Raw genomic sequence first — 21,191 nt, 5'->3', positions numbered from 1 at the left:
CTCTGTTCAAGGTCGGTGTATTTAGTGTATCATGATGGACAGCACTCACGTTTAATCCGAAATAATAATTTATAATAACCCAGACAGTCCACCTAAGCGACAATTAAACACTAAGACTGTATTTGCACCTTTGGCAAAAGCCTTCATGACTGAAATAATGTGTGACACTGACTCTGAATGTTAGAACAAAGCGACATGAAACACACAGGTTTTATGCTTCAAAGGAAGAAAACGTTATATTAGAAGATTAGTTAAAGGTGCCATAACTGGCAACCCGTGGTTGCTCGGCAGCTGAGACTCTACAGACTGCAATGATTGGTAGACGGCGCTAGGTGGCGCCACATGCCAAAACATGATTTGCAGTCTGCAAAATGCACCTTTAGCACTGAACATTGGCAGATTAACGGGTAAACCTGCTAGGTTCAAATGTCAGTACAACATATTTACAATTAAATCACCTTTGAAAATACTTTCAATTTGAGCAATGTTGTAAATTGAATGTCTTTCCCCTTTTTCCTAATTTAAACGCTGGTGTAACGTATACGTTTCGATATACTTCTACAACCACTTGATTAGACCTAAAATAAATGTGTCCCGTTTCTATTTTTTATACGACAACAACGCGGTGATGGTTGACAACAATGGTTGTGTGTGAAATTCCACTTCGATCAGCAGTTTCTGCAATATTCACACCAGCCTGTCTGATGCCTAAAGTTATTTAAAATTTACTTTCTTCTCCATTCTGATGCCGAAGTGATCAAGTGTGTCTAATAAAGTGGCTTCTTAGGAACACACGTCACTGAAAGTTGCTTCTAAGATGATAATATCCACCCTTACCTGAATGCAAGTTGCATTTATTGTCACACAAACTGGGTGTTTCTTACAGCAGGGTCTCTGCAGGTTTTAACAAGTCACATTTTTAGAATTTTTAAGACTTTTTAAAGACCATAATGAATACAATTTAAGACCCATTTCAAATCCATACTAGCAAAAAAGTACAAAAGACATGAAGGAAAATTGGGGCCACAAATCGTTGAACGTGTACTTACCCATCTTATGCAAGAAATTCGCATGCTCAAAAATTTCAAAGCGAGACTTAAGTTAAGCATGTTTTAAATAAAAGTCACGTTAATAGATTTTTAAGACCTTTCAACATTGTATTTAAGACCTTTTATGAGATTTTAGGAGAATTTAAGACATTTTAAGGCCTTAAATCAAATTATTGGCTTTAAAGGTGAAGTAAGTATTTTTATAGTGCCATCTAGAGGAGAGGCGGAAATTTACAACAAAGAACTGCTCCTCTGCTCACCCCCTCCCTTCCCTGAGCGCTACGGTGTCCTCAGCCGGTCAAATGTCGTCCTCGTCGTCTTTCTCAGTGTCAGCAGATGAGGTTCGTGAGGCGAGGGAGAGGGCGGAGCTACTGCGGCCGTAGCAGACGAAGCGGAGAGAGAGGAGGCGGGACTTCAGCTACAAGTAAAGCGACGCTTGATTTGTTCTCTCGCGTTTGTCCTTACAGGCTCCCGTAGAAACATGGCGTCGTGGCAATGCAGTAGCGGCCCGCGACCATGTTATTTTACATGACTTTTTGAAACACTACGAAAATAAAACAAAGAATATTATACAACGACTAGACAATGCAGGAGCACATAATATGTATACAAAAGTGGATTTTGGGTTATATTAACCCATAAATACTACACAGTGTCCCTTTAAGACTTTTTAAGACCGCACGGATACCCTGTCATAATTGTGTGATGCAGATACAGTCATACTGAGACGAGGAATGAACCAAACACTAAAACAACAGGTTTTTTTTTTTTTTTTTTCTTGTTTAAGCAAAAAGAATTTGGTTTATGTAGAAACAAGCAATGTTTTGCAATTGGATATTTCCTTCTCCTTTAAAAGAGTTCAAGCTAAAAATTAAAAAAAAAGAAAAAAAAAAAAAAAGAAAGAAAGAAGAAATCAAATCAAACCAAACCCAGAACGGCCACCTTCTGAAAAATGTACGCAGATGTTTACTGACGACAAAGCAAAGGACAGCTGTGGGACAGCTCACGAGGGAGATAGATAGAAGTGTACAGTACATATATATAAAATATAAAATCTGAAATATATTTTATATATATTAAATCGTGTTATGGTTCAGTATCGTTCACTACGCAGCATTAAGGTGGTGTGTCTGATTATCTTTTTTTTTTTTTCTTCGTTTTCTTTCATTTTTTTTCTATTATAGAAACCAAAAGGAGAGCAAAAGCAAAAACAAATGAATCAACAAACAAAACAAAACAAATGTGGGGGGGGGGGGAGGAGGAAAAATAATAATAAGGAAACTAAGCGACAGACAAAAGGCCTCCGCCCCCCCCCCCAGATCCGAAGCCCCTCCCCCACAGGTCCTAGCGGAGGGGGGGGGGGGGGGTGAGCTAGCACGGACGAGGTGGGACAGACCTGTCCAGCTGTACAGCGCAGTGAAAACATAACTTACATATTAGCTCATATTTTTTTTTTTTTTTACATGTACAGTCGTGATCAAGGCACAGGGATCTTCTACAAGTTATTTTTTTTTTTTCTTCAATAAAGTTGTACAAAATAATACATTTTACAGTCTGTACAAGAATAATAGTCCAGCAGTAAAGTAAAGACAGACGTACTTAAAGCTGGGGTGGTGGTGTGGGGGGGGGGGGGGGGGGACTGTGGGAGAGAACAAGACAACAGGTGAGGGGAGGGGGGAGAGGAGTGAGGTGAGGGCTGGAGCGTGTGTTCTTGTAATTGCGGCACACTGAGGACCAGTGAGGGTTTTTTAACCAACAAAGTGGGGACATTTTTACAAAGTGAGGACATTTTGACCCGGGCCTCACTTTGTTTTCAGTGAAATCACTTCCTCAGGTTGTAAATAGTGCTGTGCATAAGGTTAATGCGCGTTAATGCACGTTAACGCATGTCACGTTTCCATGACGACCGACCGGGTAATAGACGCGCATGACGTCATGTTTGCGTGCCGGGACACTGGAGTCCAGGCACTGTTTACCAGTTAGCTCCGTTAGCTGCATTAGCTCCTTTTAGCGTCGTTAGCACGCCTAACAGTCGTCATGGAAACGCGTCGTGGGTTAACATTGATGCCGTTAAACTCCGCTGACGCGCTATAACATGCTATACTCTGCTTTTAACACAGGTCCTCAATTTGGTACAAAAACGTGTGTTTCACACACTTTTTGCTCTGGGGCGCCACCTGCAGACATTTTATAGTACTGCACCAAGTAGTTCTTTGTAGATATCATTCGTGAAGTAGATATTTGTAATTGTGTTGATTTATAAAGTGGAAATGCTGGTCCTCAGTATGCAGCAATTACAAGAATGTGAGTGTGTGTGTGTTCGTTCCCAGGTGAAAATGTTGCATCCAGTCAAACGGTAAAGTTGTGTCTTTAACCTTTACGTCATGCTTTTTTCCTTATTAAATAAAAGCTCTCGTCTCTTCTCGCTTGCCGTATGTTGAGTATTTGTCATATAGCAACGGGGTGTGTGTGTGTGGGGATAGCTCAGGGGAGCACGATGTCTATGTGTGTGTGTGTGTGCGGGGGAGTGGGGGTTAAATGGTGCACAAAGGCAGATCTTACACACACACACACACACACACACACACACACAGTGTACACCAACACACAACATAGGGTAAAAATTAACAAAAAAAGTTGAATTGTGATATTACAGGAATATTTTATACATATATATGCATATATAAATACATATATATGCATATATATAATATATACACACACACACACTCACTCATATATAAATATCTATATATAGCTTGTATTTTTTGCACGGCATGAAGTTCACTGGTATGCATGGATTTATGCATTAGTGTGAAGTGTTTGTGTGTGTTTCTTTTTTTCAGTTTTTAAATCGTTTTTCTGCCTTTTCTCGTTTCTCCATCCTCGGACACAAAAGGAAGAGAGAAAAAAAAAAGGCTAACAACCCTCCGCTGCTGCCTTCAACGTCCATTTTTTTTTTTCTTCTTCTCTCCTTCAGCACACAGTGAATAAACTACCTCTCTCTCCGGATGCATTATTTAATCCAGCCTCTGCGTACTGTTAAAAGCAAGAGGACTTGGTTTTAAAAGGGTCTGTGTGTGTGTGTGATATTAAATCCTACTTATGGCGTCGTCTTACGCTGTAGTCTGCGTGTGTACCAGCGAGTGTGTGTTCATATATCTGAGAGAGAAAAACGAGACTTAAAAGGAGTAAAAGTCCACACAAAGGGATTCCAGTCTCGACCCGTTCCTTCCTGGGTCAGAACAGCGATGAGTGCTGGCTAATCACTGATGAAACTTTTGTTGGTGCATCCTTAACTGTTTATCCTTTTATTTAAAAAAAAAAAAAGAAAAAAAAGAAACAACTTTCCACTGTTTTCTTTTTCTGAAACTGTGTTATCGGAAGAAGTTGTATCAGGGCGGAGGGGAGAAGAGAGGAGCGGAGAGGCAGGTGCTCAGCCGCTGGCTTGTTCCCTCAGTTTGGTGAAAATTGGTGGAAGTGTAAGGGGGTGATTGGCTAACTGGTGGTGGGAGGGGTGGGTTTGGGAGGGTAGGTGGGTAGGTAGGTAGGTAGGTAGGTCAGTCGGTGGGTAAATAAGTCGCCTGGACGCTGCTCCCCATCACAAGAGCTCGTACTGCCGTAGGTGCATCCTCTGTATGATGTCGCGACAGTCATTGAAGACGCGGCGGATGTTTTCCGTGTCGACCGCGCACGTGAAGTGGGGGTAACAGTAATGTCGTCCGTCCCCGCTGGCTGTGCTGATCCTCTGAGGGAGACAAGCAAGTGAAGAAAACGTCAGTGCTATGTCATCGAGACCACACTTTAGGATTTTACACTGTTCTAATCTCATATTTGTATTCTCTTGTACATGTTTTCTCTTCGTATTTTTATGGATTTTTTTGTGGACATCGTTATTAACCCTAGAACACCATTGCCGGGTGGTTTTCACCCGAGCAAATAAATGTATGTGATTTTCATGAAAACCAAGTTTTCATCTTCATAAATGTTTTTTTTTTTTTGTTCCCAAATTCCTAATTTTCCACTAACTTTGGAGCATTTTTATATGGTCCCCTCATGATGATTTTCTTTCATTTTATTAGACATGACATAGTTTCAAATAAAAGAACACTACTCAAAGTTGTCATGTTTTGATATATTTTGATGACAAGTACTTTTTATTGGGTGTATTTATTATCTCAGGTAAAAATCACCCGGCTTTATTGATGGTGTTTTGAATTTGAGCGATTTAGGGTTAAGAGTCCGTCTGCATTTGTTTTACTACCACATGGTGTCCATTCCTTTTTACCTGCACTTTTTCATTCTTTTGTATGTATTCATTTTTTTTACTTTTAATTCATTAGGGTTGAACAGTACATCTTTTAACAAATCAAAACTGCAAAATTTAGATTATTCCATGTTCTATGTTTTATTTATTTTGATTAAGACTTTGGCTCCGATTCCTCTGTGTCATTTTCCAGCACCAACATTGTTCCCTCAGCTACTTAGTAACACAGCATGTAACAAGGGTAGATTTAATTAAATGACATGTAAAATGTAAATGTGAAAAGTGTCTGTTTGGTGAACTCTGTCTAACCCGACTTATCTGAAATAATGACAAAAATATATACGAGGAAGAGAGAAGTGAAATGTAATAGTCATGGAGTGAGTCCAGGAAACTAAACAGTCCTGTTTTTGTTTATAGGGAAATTGAATGACACTGTTCTTTGTACCAGGGAGACAACATGAATATATACGAATGTGAAAATCGAACAGGTAAAAAAAAATATTTTTTAAGTTTTGAACGAACCAGAAACTCATCTCGGATAAAGTACTTTGCCCTCGTAACGCGGGGATCCTCGCCTGGCTCTGGTATTGCTGTTGGAGAAGAAGAAGAAGAAGAAGAATAATTCTGGTCACATTTAAGGCAGCTGTTGCAGACAAAACAGACAAAAAAAAAAGCTGATAAAATGAATGTTTACTTTCTTTAGTTCATAAGGTTTTTCCATTTCTGTGGGCTTTACTTTTTCCTTCTACATATTCCAGTGAAATCTGGCTCATTCCTGAACGGAACCATTCAAATTAGGCTGTTACTCATTAAAGTTAAAAAAAGAGAGACACGTGTGCATGATTTACACAAACTGATATCAGCGACAACCTCTTACCATCATCAGGTGTAGTGTAGCGTGCAAACTCGGGGAAATAATCTTCAATTTTCGATTTCCCTGCCAAAACCTTCTCCGCGAGCAGGTCCTGTTTGTTCAGGAAGAGGATTACCGAGATGGTCCGTAGCCACCTGTTGGAGGCAAACGGAGAATTAGCTCAGTGTTAGATTTCTTTTGGACTTTGAGGACACTGAAAAACGTACAGGTCTAAGGCCCCGTTAACAAAAGTACTCCACGGATCTAAAATTGCACTTCTTTAACAATACTGGACTTCCTTTAAAGGGGATCAGAGTCAACGCAGCAGAAAACACATGTCGTTCTTCCGCATCAAAACCTGCTGCTTGAATCTGAACGTTGTATGTATAAAGTAATAGATTCACACAACCAAAAGTGTTTAATTATTTGTTTTTTTATTTCATCTCAGGACATAAGTCATTTTTACCAGATTGTAACTACTGATACTAAAGTATATTTATTTCACTGTCACCCCAGTTTGTGTTTAATATTGATTATTATTATGGATTATATTATTATATTGGGATTTATACAAGCCTGATAATTAAAGGTGCCATATGTAAGAATGTGGCCAAAAACGGTTACTACATTCAAATTCAAAATACCGAGGTCTTTTAGGTTTTGTTTTCGGACTGGCAACCCGTGGCAACTGGCAACCCGTGGTTGCGCGGCAGCTGAGACTCTACTGACTGCAATGATTGGTAGACGGCGGTAGGTGGCGCCACATGCCAAAACATGATTTCAAAACATGATTTGCAGTCTGCAAAATATTTTTTTTAATTCAAATATTTTGTCTGTACTGTTGTTGTTGGTGAGTTCAGTTTGTTATATGAACATTATTCCTGAGTCTCTGTGACATATTAGGAGGATTTTATGGCCAGTTGCTTTACATTTATTACATAATGCACCTTTAAGTTGTTTATGACGAGAGGTTTTCTTTTGACACAATAAAACGCAAAAAAAAAACCCAGTTCTCGTCCCCCAAAATGCACTTGGGTTTCCTGTAAACAATGACAGTGAATGCTGTAGTGAAAAATTGTCAGTGAGGGAGTGTGTCAGTGTGGCCTTTCTGTGTGGAGTTAACATTCTCCCCAATTCTCTCCAAGGTCCGAGTGAGTTTACTCGGGTACTCGGATCCAAATACATACAGACTGCGGATGATGAAATGATCAGATCAGATAATGTAGTACTGAAAGAATATTACGCCTGCATGTCTCTGTGTTTAACAGAACACAACATGGGAATAAGGGAAAACGTGCCACTTTCACACTTGATTACGACACAAATCCACGGACAAAAAAGTCGCTGACCTGTTGTTCCAGATGTTCTTGAAAAGGTTGAGGGCTTCCTGTAGTCTGTTGGTCTGATTGTCTTCTCTGATCACCATGTTGTAGCTGCTACTCGCCACCACAAAGATGATAGCTGTCACGTCTGTGCCACACACACACACACACAAACACAAACACACACAAAAAACAAAATACTCAGATACATGAACCTCATGTCTGATGAGAAATACATATAATTGTTTTTAATAAACAAGTTTTACGAGTACAACAAACCATTAAAACACTGGATCCATTTCCTACGCTCATCCCTCTGACCTCCAACATCGAACATACTGCGAGAAAGAAAAAGTTTAAAGTGTGATATAATGAAAGTGGCAACTGGAGTTACAGAACATCTCAATCTGATGATAACTTGGAATTACACATGATTATATGAGGTTTATTATATTTTTAGGCCAAAGAAATAACATCTGCTCTAAATATTACTGTACGTACTGCAAACACTAGTGTGTAAGTTCTTATTTGAGAGTTTACAGCAACATAAGTTTGGTAATAACTCAGTAATAGAAAGTTTTCTCACTGGAAATTGACTTTGTCTATTTGAAATCGTGTCTCGAAGATCCCAGAAGTCAGTACTCTGCATCTCAACAGGTCCTGGAAAATTAAGAACAGGAAAACAAGAGGGTAAATAAAACAAAATATCAAATTAATTTAAGGTTTGAAAATACAAATGTAGAAAAAATTAATTCAGATGCATCACCGAAAAATTTCAGACTCATCTTTCTATTTAAAACACTACATTTGCGTCTCACCTGGTCGGTGGGTGTGTAGTCATTCTGCCTGACCACATCTATCCGGTCTAAGAAACTGCAACACACAAAAACAGCTGGTTAGATTTCAACATACACACACACACACACACACACACACACACACACACACACACACACACACACTCACACTCACAATGAAACGTCAATTTATATAAATAATTCCGCTGTAAAACGTGGTTTTCTCATTTGCGTTGTTCGAAGCAATCAAAGCAATTATGAAAGTAGATCAATCTACATTATTCTAATGCTGGGAATGTACTGACTGACACACACACACACACACACACATACTGAGAAATGCAGAATGATGGTCCCGAACTGGCCACCAGGGGGCGTGAGTTTTAATTTATCACTGAGGCAGCCAGTCTGAGTCACCGGCAGACTGGAGAAGCCTCATCAATGGAGCTGCTGTAGTAGTGCTTGCACAGAAGGGTGTGTGTGTGTGTGTGTGTGTGTGTGTGTGTGTGTGTGTGTGTGTGTGTGTGTGTGTGTGTGTGTGTGTGTAGGCCTACAAATCCCTCAGATCAGCAGAGCAGCGTCTCCTCAAACCCATGTAAATGATTCCGATGCACTGGCCTTCATTACTGTTGTTGTTGTTGCTGTTGTTGTTGTTTTCATGATGACTGTGTGACGGTCACCTGCTACAGGCAGCCGTGTGCTTCAACATGTCAGTGCCCAGATCGGCCCTCAAGAGCAACTACACACACACACACACACACACACACACACACACACACACACACACACACACACACACACACACACACACACACAAAGACTACACACTGATTCTGTCAGCGAGGGGGAAACAGAACAGAATTTCTCTTAGAGACGTATGTTAGAGAATAGCCAGATCAAACGCAGCCTCTTTTTATCCACTTTATCAATAGTATTTTTAGGAGAGAAAGAGTCAGGAACCAGACGATGGATTGCAATCAGAAAAGATAATAAACTGTATCTCTGCACATGCTTAAACTTAAATTTGTAAATTAGTGATATACAGTATAAAAGGTAGTGGTAGTAAGTAGCAAACGCCTTTGTTTTTAAGCCATTGTATTATACCGTCGTACTGTGCAGGTGAATTCTATCACAACCAATGTACAATTTACATTTTTCTAAATGTACTCTTTTATTATGTTAATGGCAACAAAGCACTTGCACAAAAAAAACTGCGGCATAAATAATGATTGAGGAGATTGCAAACCTGGTCAATTACTAAACAAATTATAAGACAACTTTACACATACTTACTGAGGTTCAGTATTATTATTATTATCCTAATTATTATTATCAATAATAATAATTATTATTATTATCTAAATGTTACAGTGATATTATTTTGTGTTAGAATTGAAATAGAACTTTACGTTGTCCTATGTTTAAAACATGCACTTTATGCATAATTTAGTATCAGTGAAATGCTGTTCCACTATATACACTATTGCTGGTATATATATATATATGTGTGTGTATGTGTGTGAACATTTTTTATGTAATAATAAAACCATCAAAGCATTAAAGAACTAATGTGAATTTAGTGTAAGCTGGGATTGAAGCTGAAGAGTGAAAGGTCATGAAACCACAACAGTACTTAATAAAAACATTTGAATATTGTGTTCGATTTCCGTTCTGGTCTGTAACATCTGGCTGCATGTCTAAGAAATTAGAACACGTCTGTATTATTTTTCTTGCTATGAATTGTTTCGCTCTAATTGGGACAGTTTCACTCATTTTCTTGGGTAAAGCACATCAGGCTTTACGAGCTTCAGACACCGACTGAGAACGACGATGTCTGGGTTCCCGCTAAAGTGTCTGCTCTCCCCGACACAAAAGGTGAACACGTTTTTCCCTGCCGCGTTTGATACGCGCTACGTCCCCGTCTGCTTCGACTGATCTCCTGCCCGTCGTTCTTACAACAGGAAGACGCTCGGGCCTGCTCGCTCGTATACGGCCGCCTCGCGGGGGCAAAGGTATGTAACCCCCCTCTGAGATAACTAGGAATGTGGCAGGCAGGAGTGAAATGTGACAGGAGGGCTGCAGGTAACACACTGAGAGAAACAGGGGGCTGAGTCTGAGGAAGATACACTGGATACAGACAGAGAGACAGGAAGAAAAAGAAGACACTGGTGGGATGATACAGAAACAGAGGACAACAGAGTCACCCGAGTGCCTAAATCTGAACAAATGCTACACACTGAAATTGTACGAAACAAAATTTGTCAGACTAACACACACACACGCGGATAATGTGAGTGTGAACTGAATTACTACTACCGGCCTGGGCGCTGTGCACATGCTCCACAGCTCCAAAATTAAAATAAATAAAAATAAAAAGATGCCGGTGCACAGAAGAAAAAACAACACAACAGTGAGGAAAAACATGCACAAAATCCGAGAGCCGAGAGTCTCCTGACCACAGCACCTCTGCCTCTGCAGCATCCACAGCCCTCAGTGGACGACTGCCGGTGAGAATTCATCCCTGAGCTAACCTTAAAAATAAAATAAATAAATAATAATAATAATAAAAAAAAAACAGTAATAATCTGAATGTGACAGATGTAAAAGCATCACACACACAAGCACAATGTATTTACCTTCAGCTCCGGTCTGAGGCATCATCAACACGCCCCGGACGAGCACATGGCTCAATTTTTAGCCGTTCTCGCTATTAATAGGAGAAGTGCCAATAATAACAGTGCCTAGTAACTTGAACTAAATAATAGTAGTGGCTGCCCCAGTAACAGAGAGGTCTGCGGTCTTATGTATAACCTGTCAGGGTTATTCTGAGGTAGCAGACAGGCTTACTTAAACACTGGAAATACACACAGGACACTGGTGTCTGGTGACTGAAATAACCCAGTATTTACAGGAAAAGATAAAGTGCTCCTTTATTTCTTCTTCTTCTTTTTTTTTTTTTTACTTCTTTTTGCAGGAGCAAATTAATTAATTTACTAAATTCCTTTTCCATTTTTGTTACTCAATCAATTTAATTTCTTTATTAGTATTATTATTATTTCCCATAATCCCCACAGCTCCATCCAAGAATAGACCGATATCACCGATATCGCCGCACTTGTACAAACATCACTAGATCTCAGCCACGTTGCCTTTGAAGTGTAAACATCAAACTCCGAGGAGAGACACATTTCTTATTAAAACACCGGGGCCCAGCGTCTCGGTAACAGCAGCAGCGTTGTGTGCGCGAGTGAATCAGAGTTGAGATTATCATGCTGTGAGAGAGGCGCGCGACGGCTACAGAATCAACAGCAGCATATAACTGGTTCAACAAAGCCAATAATAAGACGTCTGCGAGGCATTCATCTCGTTAGAGCGGCAGGGTTAGGAGGAAAAGGATCGCTCAGATTATACAGTTTGCATAAATCTACAGCTCGATGTGGGATTAGAGCTTTCTGAGCTACACGCTTACAGCTGGACTGGAAATAAATATGCTGAATTATGAATTACTAGCTTCATTTACTGAGATTAAAAAAAAAAAAACTTGATAAGGTATTATCTATTTTTAATTCAAATATTTAATGCTGTTTGACCAGAGAGGATTTATCACTTAAATAATTGAAGAAGATGTTTGTGACAACAAACTCAACATTTTATGATTATTTATCATATATAAACTGTCTGGATTTGTGGGTTTAAAACTTTACAGTGACACAACTGAGCATCACATCACAATCATGGCCTAAATAAGTGTCTTTTTCCACATGTTTCCAAGTACATTTCTGTACATTTATTTTGTATTCTCACAATTTTCCCCTTTAACAAGTAATAAAACAATACTATTATTTATCTCCCATTTACCAAAAAAAAGGTAATTTACAAAGTAAATGCTCGTAGTAAGTGGCATTAAAACCTCACAAGAGGATCCCATGTCCAGCAAATAATTTAAGCAACAACAGTGAGGATATGTGTTAAAAAAAAAAAATCACAATTAAATAAAAAAAAAAGCTTATTATTATCCCACTAATAACTTACATGAAGTTCAATATGTGCCTGTAAGATATTTATTTTATTATGATCTTACACTTTCATTTAAACGTGTAAGAAAAACCATGAAATGGCTGCATTTATTATCACATTCAGCTAGATTAAAACACCTGAACGTTTCAAAGCAAACTCCTGCAAACGGCGACTTATAAAACACTTCATTTTAACAGGACGCTGACATTTAACCGTGCACAAGAGTAAAAAAACCTGGAGCTTCGCGAGGCTACGAAACACAAGAGTCGAGTAAAATAAAAAAGGTTTTGGCGTTTTTCTTCAAAAGGAGGGGGAAAAAAAGATCGGCCCCGCGACCCACTGAGCGGAGAGATTACCGCTGCTTTTACACTGTCACTGCGAGGCGACCAAACCAGAGGCTTCACCAGCCGATCCTTTATCAAACACACACACACACACACATGCATGAAGCCAACCCAGAGAGAAGGAAGGAGAGAGAGAGAGAGAGAGAGAGAGAGGAGGAAAGAAAAGAGAGAGAAGGCTGTGTCTGACATTACAGCGCTGCTCCAAAAATAGCTCCCTGGCGCCCTGGCCTCCAGCTTGGTTGTCATGGTGACAGAACCACAGACACTATAAATAGACAATCGGCTCCAAATCTTGTGCGACTGGAGTGAGGCCAGAATGAGGGAGAGAGAGACAGACGGAGAGAGAAAATAAAATGGAAAAGGAAGAAAGAGAGCGAGAGGAAAAGAAGGAGTGATAGAAGAAGGGGGGAGAGCGTGCAACAAAGAGATACAGAGAGAGAAATGCAGGGAATGGAGTGGGATAGAGAGAGAGAAAGAGAAAGGGAGCAGAGGAACTCGGCAAAGGCATAAGAAAGAATACTTAAACTTGAAGAAGTTAAAAGGTGAGATTTCAGGAGAGAATAGTCTAGAAAGACATGACAGGATGAAGTGAAAAAAGGACACAAAGACACCTATTGAAAGAAAAGGCGCCATGGAAATGAAAGGCAAGAAAGAAAAGTGATCTGAAGACAACATACAGAAGTGAAAGCAGGGGAGAAACAGAAGGGAAAAGGAGAAAAGTAGAAAGCTGAGCACTGGGAGCAGCACAATCAGTGAATACACAATCACAACACACGGAGATGAGATGAGGCTGCGGATTCAACACAAGCTCCCCGAATATAATCTGCAGATGAGCTGCATTTAAACACGTTTAGGTGCTGTGTACTTTTAAAAAGTTTAACACCTGGGTGTCACATCCAGCTCAAAGTCACTCAATAATAACACCACAATAAGTAATAATGACACCACACCAAAAAAAAATCTGTTCGTCTTTGCCCGTCTCTCATTCTCCACCCCCGTCTCCCCCCCCACCCACCCCTCACCCCTCACTCCTTCATTCCTTGTGATGACTCAGAGACTCGATCCCAGCCATTTTCTGTCCCTGCAGAAACACCACTACACATCACAGAGATAGAGAGAGAGAGAGCGACCGTGGCACACAATGGCACATTATCAAATAAAAACAACAACAACAAGATTTCAAAGAGTCAACACCTAGTAAATAATAAATACGGCAGCGCTGCTGTGCTGGTATCACGACAGAATGTATGGAGTTGTTGGGTCACATTCTCCTCATTTTCTTCAGAACCACATTCAGATTTGGAGTTCTCAAATTGCTTAAATATTTTTTATTGATGTGGACAAAAATAAAGCAATTAACGCAGCTGTGTTTTGTTGACTTCCTGTGGCAGTTGACCTTTGAACCAAGAGCGCCAATCGGGCTCAGCCTCGGGTTCAAGATGTCCCTCGAGATACCCTCGAGATACTGTGTTCAAACGCACTGGGACAGACGACTGTCGCCAACTCTGAGGCACAAAGAACAATCGTCACCCACAACCACACTGCACTGGCTGTGACAAGAACTGGCCAGAACTAAAAAGCCCGAGCCACATGAGATGATTATCAAATCTGAAGAGGGGGGGGGGGGGGGGGACGCAATGAACTTTGTAATCGATTTTCAACGTTTTAATCCCGAGAAAGCACAGATTAGACGATCAAGTCAAGACGCAGGGACCACACACTTGGTGTTTAATCAAATTACTTCAGGGAGTTGGAATCTCACAGAAATGTGCGTGATTTAACGTGACTTCAGGACAGGCATGTCCCGATACCACATTTTTGCGTCTGATACCGATATCGCAAACTCGAGTAGCTACATATACCAATATTATGTATATATTATGTATATAATGCTATTGATGATTTTTATTAAAAATGTTTACATAGTAAAGGGATTTTTGAACTGTATTTTTTGGACTGGATTCTACATTTTTATGCAGGGATTTTGAGCAGTATCGGACCAATACTGATACTGATCTATACCGATACTGACCTATAACGATATTGACATACTGATACTGACGTATAACGATACTGACCAATAACGATACTGACCTATAACATACTGACCTATAATGATGCTGACCAATACCGATACTGACCTATATGATACTGACCTATAACGATACTGACCAATACGATACTGACCAATAACGATACTGACCTATAACGATAATGACCAATACCGATAATGACCAATACCGATAATGACCTATATGATACTGACCTATAATGATGCTGACCAATACCGATACTGACCTATAACGATACTGACCAATACCGATACTGACCTATAACGATAATGACCAATACCGATAATGACCAATACCGATACTGACCTATATGATACTGACCTATTATGATGCTGACCAATACCGATACTGACCTATATGATACTGACCTATTATGATGCTGACCAATACCGATACTGACCTATATGATACTGACCTATAACGATACTGACCAATACCGATACTGACCAATAACGATACTGACCAATATCGATACTGAACTATATGATACTGACCTCTACCGATACTGATCAATACTGATCAATATCGATACTGACTTCTACCGATACTGACCTATACTGGTATTGACCTATACTGATACTATACTGACCTATACCAGTTTAGACCTATCCCACCCATAGTTTTGTGCTGAGAAATGGAAGAAAAAAAACCGGATGTACTCTACAACTTGGCTTGTACCAGTTACGGTTCTTAACAAAAGTATACAACATCCGTTTCCCTGATGTCGCTCAATCACTGTTCCGTCGTGAATATCAAACATGTTTGCATACTTCTGATAATCCCTCACACTGCAGGATAATTTGGCCAGATAATCTGTCCAAATCAGCTTAAAATTGGAAGGCACCCACGATTGTCAGAAGGGGCCAGATCGGGACCAGAAATCTGGCCAATTGTCCTTCTATTATAGTATTATAGTGTGGGGGCAGGCTTAAACCACTTAATCACATAATCGCGACATAATCCTAAGATTTAGATAAAACGTGCTGTTAATTGCGAGGGGGGGGGGGGGGGGGGGTGTTAAAATGTATCTGGCTATTTTGTATTTGCTAATACACAGACACATTTTCTTATACATATTCATAGTTCAAGAGGTGAAAAGGACACGATGTGGGAGATTGACAATGTCTCATGACTCGCCACGTGTTTGCATTTATTTCTTATTTTTGTCCACTCACGGACGCCCGTCTGCGTCTCAATTAAAGGAGCGCTTCGACAGTTTGTGGGAAAAGCCCATCGCTTTCTCACCAGGAGAAAATGAATGCCACACTTGTGTTTGCACTTTTTCTTTTGTTTTTGTGGTAATTTGTTTTTTTATATTGTGGGGAACAAAGAAATATTTCAAGGCACCCTCTTATGGGGAAAAACAATCATTTTATTGTACTTCTAAAATGTTAAGGGAGTAATGGAATATATGGGGCTTCACAGATACGGTGATTGTTAATTGATCTCAAGCTTTAATGGAGCATTCATACATGACACAAAATATGAACCACTCTGTACTGCAAAGTGATGACTTAAATGTATGAACGGTTTCCTTTACAACATTTGCAATATACATTGTAATTCCTTATCCAGGTTACAACACTGTTTTTTTTAAATCCTTCACTTCTGCTCCATTTACATATTAAGTCCACATTACTTGGACGTTTTGCATCGTCTAAAATTGGAACGTTTGGAGCAGCCGGCTCTCTTTCAGTTTGAAAAGTCTCAGGTTGATTTTTGGTAACTCAGTGGCCAAATAATAATAAAAAAAAAATAGTGGCTTTTCTTTTCACCATTGCCGTTTCCTGATGCACACAAATGCAAATACACATCTGCTTCCTGTTTACACCGACACGTGCGTGCCCAGTGTGCATAAGCGGTCATGGGATGTGCATTTTCAGGCGCGTTAGCGTGGACGGAGAAGAGTGTGAATGCAGAGCTAAACATGACAGTGCACAGGGATTGTTTTTCTTTTTTTTTTAAATTGCTTGTTTTAGAAGCAGAAACGCGGATTAAGTCCAGTATGTGAAGTGCCTACAGCAGCCTGTCCAAACACAAACTCAAGTTGGCACGTTCACGTGTAATCAAGGTCAACGATGTCCTCACAAACGAGAACCGTGAGGGGTCAAGAAGTAAAAAAAAAAGACACCCGGGGGAAGCCTCTGAGACTTTCTTCACGTAAAGAAACAACAGAGCATCTCTACCTCATCAGTTACTCCTTTTATTTCTATCACAAAAGTGAAATTATTAGAGACTTAACGAAAAGGAAGAGATTTGTCCCGCACTGATCAAAGGTTGACATTTTCGTTAACACCCTTCATCAATAATGCTGAAGTTGCCTCCCTCCTAACACTCTCTCATTCTTTCTCCTTCTGCAGCCTGCCTGGGTTTAAAATAGCTCTCCCCTCTCTCTTTCTCTGCTTCTCCGTTTACATAAGCACACAGAGGGGGGAGGGGAGCACTTCCGGTCTGGCCACCCAGCCCAGCATCTGATCCATAACACTGGGGCTTGCTGGGTGTGAGAGGAGAGAAGAGGTCCCGCAATGCAGGGAAGCCCCTCCATTTCAATGTTCTCGCCACCTCCGTCCTTGTCTGTCGGTTAGCGTGTAACTGTGATTGCGTGTCCGCAATCACGTTTGTTTGTTTCAAGATCGTCTGAAAAGACATTTTCACTGCACGTCACTCGCAGTGACAGATAAACACCTGGGGCCGTGCGATGTAAGTTATGAGGACACCGCGTTACTGCTATTTAAGATAAGCGTGGCAACAATTAGTCACTTTTATTTAATCGCCAACAATTTGTGCCTAAAAAATGCCATATGAAGATTTTTTTTTTGTTATTTCTGACCAACTGAAATTAGAATGCATACTGATTCCATTTCCTCAACTCTTTTGCACCTACACTCTTAGAAATAAAAGTGCTAATTAGAACCATATAAGGTTCTTCGGCTTGTCCTCATAGGAGAACTCTGTTTGACTCCAGGTAGAACCTTTTTTAAAAAGGTTCCACCAAGAACCCTTTTAAAACCCTTTATTCAGGAAAGGAAAGTTTATTCAGGAAAGGAAAGTTTCTAACATGCAAGTTTCTGGATCAAAACGGTTCTTACTGGAACCATTAGTGTTACCAAGAACCAGAAGCGAATGGTTCCAGGTAGAACCTCAGCGCTTGTAAATGGACCATTTTGGAACCCTTATTTCTAAGAGTGTATTTAAAAAGATGAATAATGTGACCACTAATATTCATCTTTTGTTCACTTTATAGTTGTCAAATTGAAGATATTACAATATACATACACATCATTTATTGTTGATTTTTGTTGTTGTAAGCAGTCACAAAAGCAAATTTGTGATGCTCTCTGCTAAGGGTCCGAGTGACGTACACTTTGTCATCGGAGGGTATATATACTGTACAAGGCTCTGCGCAGATGTCTGTGCACCATCCTATGTGTTGCGACAGCACAAGTACCCTACATGGGCACCAACTACGCACAATATGCTCTCCATGAAGACGAGAAAATAGTATAGTATGGTGTCCATAGGAGCGTGAAAGCCACGATGTACAGATTTTCATTTAAATGACTCACTTCTATTTCACAGCCCATATTTATCTTGTGAATGTAATGTCAGGAGTCAACCTCGTGGTTGAAAAACACTGAACTTCCTAACTTCTAATAGTAAATAATATATATCATCTCAGTCTTTCGGCATATTCTTACATCGCAGCTTCTGAAATGGCAGAGTTTGCCATGTAAAAAAAAAAAAAAAAATGACATCAATTGTAGGAAAAGGTAGTTAAAACTGTCAGAACCAGCAATAAATAATAGGGTTAAATATGAGTTAACACTCTGGTAATGTAAGTACGTGGTGATACAGAATACTTCTTCCAACACAAACCAACAAAAACAGACAACACTATACAAACACACACATAGGTTGCACAGCTATCCTTTTAAGGACTCTCATTGACCTCCATTCATTTGGACATCCTAAACAAAGCACAATCCCTAACACGCATCTTTAAAAAAATGAGAAACGAGGTTCTGCCTCATTAGGATCATGGTCTCCAAGAGGACAACAACCGGTCCTGACAAGATCAGTGTTCATGCCAGAAAAGGTCCAAACACAAGTACGTACACACACACACACACACACACACACACACAGAGGACAGTGAGCAAGCCTCTACCCTCGCAGAGCCTGACTTCATGTGACCACGGCATGCCTTTTAACAGAGGCAGGCCTGACTGAGACAAAACGCAGAGAAAAGACAAAAACAGAGGAAGAATGGAGGAGATAGAGAGAGAAAGATAGATAGAAAGAAAGAAAGTAATTTTGAAAAATGTAAAGAATTACCACCTTTACCTTCTGCTTAATATAAAATTCTATATATATATAAAAACAATGTAGATTATATTATAATAATACATAAAAAAGCAGAACTACATTTTAAAGGATAATTCTGCTCATAATGAAAAAACATCAAAAACAACTTTGATCCCACTGACAAGTATCATCATCATCCGAGTCGCCACAGCCCGATTCTTCCTCTGTGACACAGACGGCCATTATGAAAGAGTCTACAGCTGTGGAGGAGGCTGTGAGAGAGCTGTGTTCACAAACGCTAACATCAGCGTATATAGTGTGTCGGGACGCTAACATGCACTAAACAATGCTAAGAAGCAAAAGAAATAAAGAGAGATTGGACAAAAGCATTGAACAATTTGAAATTTTGAAAATGCAGCTGGACTAAAAAGTCAAGGGATCACCAACGTTATACGAATGAATCATCATAAACTGACTATTTACTACAATATAAACAATGTTTGCGTTGACTCTTGATTACAGCGTCACCTTGTCATGAGCGATGAGCAGAATTTCTGACTTTGTAAGCCCTACTTTTCCGAAAGTCAACAAACGACTGCAGAGAGGAGAATTAGCTTCCTGTTTACACAGGTACATACATGCGTGTGTGTGCAGTGTACCTGTAGGTTTTTTCCATGAATGCACATTACATACGACACGGAGCTGAAACCCAGATCGTTTTTGTTTGAAAACACCAATATCGGGAGAGAAAAAAAAAAAGTATGGATATAGATAGTATGGATGTAGGCCTAAATAGAAACAGATACCGCTGAGCTCCGGTCATCAGAACTTCTCATCTGGGTAGCGTTCGCCGTCACCTCGTGAACCCTGACACCTGGCACTCACATAAACCACATGGCAAAACACCCTAACACCTGACAGAGTGCACGCTGAATGCTTTGCTGTGCATGTGAACTCACAAAAAAAAAAAAAAAAGCCATAGTGAGAGAAGGGGAAACATGCTTTTGGTGAGACAAGTAACTTTTACAGGTGAACGTGCATTAAAAGGGTGAACCTTACTATTGCGCACAGTCGATGAGCTGATATTCATTGGACCTTTCCCAGCAGGCCCGCACACCATCGTCCTGCCAGAGGCTCTTTGTATGGTCGTAAAACTCCTGGAAAGAGACAGAAGGACTCTGAAATAAAGATGCAATGTGACAGAATAAGGTAGAAGAAGAGTGGAGTGGCTGTGTGAGTAAAAACAGGAATGTTTACCAGAAATGGCAGCTGTGAGTCTGAGTGCGCTGTCCTAAGAATTTGGAAGCCAACTTACAGTTTATCTTTTATTGTTTTCCAAGGCTTTTCCGAAGAAACTAAATCAGTAACCATTCTGATCATTTAATCCTTAGAACACAGAGAATTTTACGCTGCTGAGTGTCCTGTGTGAATTTTCCAGCACAATCTATAGGCAATGTGTTGAAATAATTTCATTAGACTGCATTAGATATAGTTGTTGAAAATGAAAAAAAATTATATAATTACTATTTTATTTTTTTCATTTTCACCAACTATATAAAAAAAATTAAATTGGATTGAATTTGTGAAATTTGGAAAAACGGCACAGTTCAAAGTTTGGCTTTTTTTTAATGAACAACAGCAACAAAAAAGGGTCTATTTTGTGACTTCTTCTTCCCCCCCCCCCCGAAAGTTCTGAATCAGAACATTAAGAACCAAAGTTCTGAATCAGATTTTTTAGTAAAGCCGGAAGATGTGACCTATAATGCTACACCCCCTAGGATGTCCATATAAGGACATCCTACAGCAATTTATCAAGGGTAATCCATACTACGTGAGCACTAAGGGTTAAAACTGTCGTACATAACTTACAATACAAACAAATAAGTTCAACAAAATGCTGATGAAGTCCTTTCAGCTCCAAATGACTCTTTCTGTGTATCTCAGTGTAGCCGTGTCGCCCACCGACATTCCCTCGCTTGCACACAGTGAGTGATTTGTTTTAGACGGATAATAGCAACAGACACATTGTGCTAGTGAAAAGCCAGGCGGCTGCCAACAGATTGGAGTGCGACTGAAAACAGAAAGAAGCATCCCGTGAACAGCTTCAGAAGTAAATTCTACTGCTCAAAAAACAACGTTGTTGGCTTTGCCGCTGCATATACACA

General features: G+C 39.9%; 1 protein-coding gene across 1 annotated transcript in view; it reads right to left on the bottom strand.

Moving 5' to 3' along the window:
• Positions 1-2,382: 2,382 nt before the first annotated feature.
• LOC310929573 (guanine nucleotide-binding protein G(s) subunit alpha-like) overlaps positions 2,383-21,191 on the bottom strand; it is a 33,773-nt gene continuing 14,964 nt past the window's right edge. Inside the window, exons 5-12 of the mRNA XM_083892372.1 lie at positions 20,086-20,183; positions 8,310-8,364; positions 8,078-8,151; positions 7,771-7,829; positions 7,519-7,639; positions 6,194-6,324; positions 5,839-5,906; positions 2,383-4,797 (exon numbers count right to left, since the gene is read on the bottom strand). Coding sequence (XP_083748498.1) covers positions 4,651-4,797; positions 5,839-5,906; positions 6,194-6,324; positions 7,519-7,639; positions 7,771-7,829; positions 8,078-8,151; positions 8,310-8,364; positions 20,086-20,183 — 753 coding nt within the window. The 3' untranslated portion in view covers positions 2,383-4,650. The remainder of the gene's footprint in view (positions 4,798-5,838; positions 5,907-6,193; positions 6,325-7,518; positions 7,640-7,770; positions 7,830-8,077; positions 8,152-8,309; positions 8,365-20,085; positions 20,184-21,191) is intronic.

Source organism: Microchirus variegatus, assembly GCF_963457635.1.
Source record: "Microchirus variegatus genome assembly, chromosome: 7".
Taxonomy (NCBI): Eukaryota; Metazoa; Chordata; class Actinopteri; order Pleuronectiformes; family Soleidae; genus Microchirus; species Microchirus variegatus.
Note: the sequence above shows the minus strand (reverse complement) of the source record. Positions and strands in the feature narration are given on the sequence as shown.